General features: G+C 60.3%; 1 protein-coding gene across 1 annotated transcript; it reads left to right on the top strand.

Annotated features, from left to right (window-relative positions):
* Positions 1-725: 725 nt before the first annotated feature.
* On the top strand, positions 726-2,248 carry LOC135980544 (kinesin-like protein KIF21B; the record flags this gene model as incomplete). The annotated part of the gene is made up of 3 exons (XM_065580494.1): positions 726-881; positions 1,303-1,418; positions 2,146-2,248. Coding segments are annotated over 3 exons (375 nt in total), but the record flags the coding sequence as incomplete, so codon positions are not given.
* Positions 2,249-2,257: the final 9 nt, after the last annotated feature.

Here is a 2,257-nt window from a genome sequence, read left to right as displayed (position 1 = left end):
GTGCTTGCATATTAGGGTAAAGAGGGGCCTGTTAATTTCGTAGATGGGGTGAAGCCTGTCCGTTCTACGCTGCTCTGCCAAGGAGGAGCCACTACATAGCCCCACTGGACCTGGGCCTTCAGGGGGCTCCCTCTGAGCCCACCCGTTCTCCTGCCCTGTAGTGACTGGGATGGGCTCAATGCACCTGCCCTGCTGTTCTTGCCCCTTCCCCCGACTAGCCACCGGCACTAAATCCATTTCTCCTCCTCCGCCGCCTTCTGCTCAGTGCTCGCCCCTTCCATGCTGCACCCGCTCCCGGCAGGGGAGCAGTAGCTGGGCTGGCGATACACGGCTTGCTTGCAAAGCTAATCCAGGGCAAGGTGCAATATGGGCTCTGGCTTCCCTGCCTTTGGGGACCTCCCGGCTCAGAGCCCTAATTAGCCCCTTTCTCCATCGGGGCAGGTCAATCTGTCAGTGACGACACGCCCTCCCCCCCCCCCCCCCCGGTGGGTCAGGCCTGACTTGCTGGGGTCTGGATAATTACCCTGCTCAGACTCTAGTCCCAGATAACTAGGGGGACAGCAGGGTCCCCAGACGTACGGACAGTGCTGGGTGACTGACGGCCATGGCAATGGAGCCATAGCGGGATGCTCTGTGAGGGGGCGGGTTGGGATCTATCATAGCAGAGGGATAAAGCCCTGTTCCCCTGCGGGAGGCACTGACGCTGCAGCGTGTCTGCTTGCCAGGTGACCGGCCTTCCAGAGGGATCCCAGGCCACCAGCGAGTACAAGACCCTCACCGCCAAGTTCCACTTTGTCGACCTGGCTGTCTCGGAGAGGCTGAAGCGGACGGGAGCTACGGGCGAGAGAGCCAAGGAGGGCATCTCCATCAACTGCGGCCTGGTAGGCTCTTAGCGGGTGGAGGAGACTGGGACAGGCTGCAGTGGATATAAAGGGGCTGCTGGACACAGACAGACCCTGCCTGGTTCACTAGCTCCCAGACTGAGCCACCATGGGTCACCACTAGGGGTCGCACGGTGGACTCGGTGGTGAGGGATGGGACCACTAGCTGCGCTACCCAGCACTGTCCCCAGTAGGGGTAGATTCCTGGATCTGGGGGCTCGGGAATAACGTGGAGGCAGGAGAGGGGCTGCACACTGGCTGGCTGGTATAGGTGCACTGACTGGCTGCTAGTGCATTGGTCCAGAGCCCCCCCGCTCCCTGGAAAGAGGTGGCTCCGATCACCCTGAGCTTTGTTTTCTACAGGGAGGGGCCCTCCCCAGCACGGGGGGAAAACTCAGTCCCTTCCGGTTTTTGTTGGCAGCTGGCGTTGGGAAACGTCATAAGCGCCCTTGGAGACCAGAGCAAGAAAGCGGTGCACGTACCCTACCGAGACTCCAAACTGACCCGGCTCCTCCAGGACTCCCTTGGGGGGAACAGGTAACAGGCACCCTGAGCCAGGGCGTGGGATCACCCAAGGGGTGTCAGCTTCAGCTGGGTGTGTGTGACCCAGAATGGAAGAGCTGTGCCCTCGCTGGGTCTGCACCCTGGGAGTGTCGCCTGAGGCGGGTGGGGGATTTCTGAGTAACAGGAGGGCCGGTCGGGCTCAGGGATGGACCTGAAGTGCCGTGTGGGTTTCCTGGGGTGGTGCGTTGCTGAGGGTCCGGTGGAGTCTCCATGGTGACTTTTCAAAGGTAATTATCTCGGCTCTCTTGGTCCTGGGCCCCAGACGCAATTAGGCAGCTTTCGTGGAATTAGCTCTTGCAAAATGCGTCTGAGCCCTTCGTGATCTGGGACTTGGCAGCTGAGTTTCCCAGCACGGGATTGCTCTAATCCCTCCCCCTTCCTGTCTCAGTGATGCCCCGAATGCCCTGCCATGGGCTGCCCGGGGTGGCGACTCCCTGAACACCACTTTGTAATGAGCAGGGGAGGCCACCCAGGGTTCTCTTTGCTGTTGCCTGAGCCACACTCCCAGCCTGTGCCGGCCCAGGGTGGAAGGGGCCCACACCCCGTTTATAAAGTAAATAAAGTCCAAAGGGGGTTGTGGCTGGAGCTGCCAATAGGCACCCATGTGCCAGCGTTGGAATTGGCTGATCTGACGTGGCCCAGGTGCTGCATTGTTTGATGGCAGCTCCAGCTGACCCCATTGGCTCTCCATCCTCCCTAGCCAAACCATCATGATCACCTGCATCAGCCCCTCTGACCGGGACTTCATGGAGACCTTAAACACGCTCAAGTACGCCAACCGGGCTTGCAACATCAAGAACAAGGTGGTGGTG

The sequence above is a fragment of the Chrysemys picta genome, unplaced genomic scaffold, assembly GCF_011386835.1.
Source record: "Chrysemys picta bellii isolate R12L10 unplaced genomic scaffold, ASM1138683v2 scaf4179, whole genome shotgun sequence".
Lineage (NCBI taxonomy): Eukaryota > Metazoa > Chordata > Testudines > Emydidae > Chrysemys > Chrysemys picta.
This window is presented reverse-complemented; position numbering and strand designations above follow the sequence as displayed.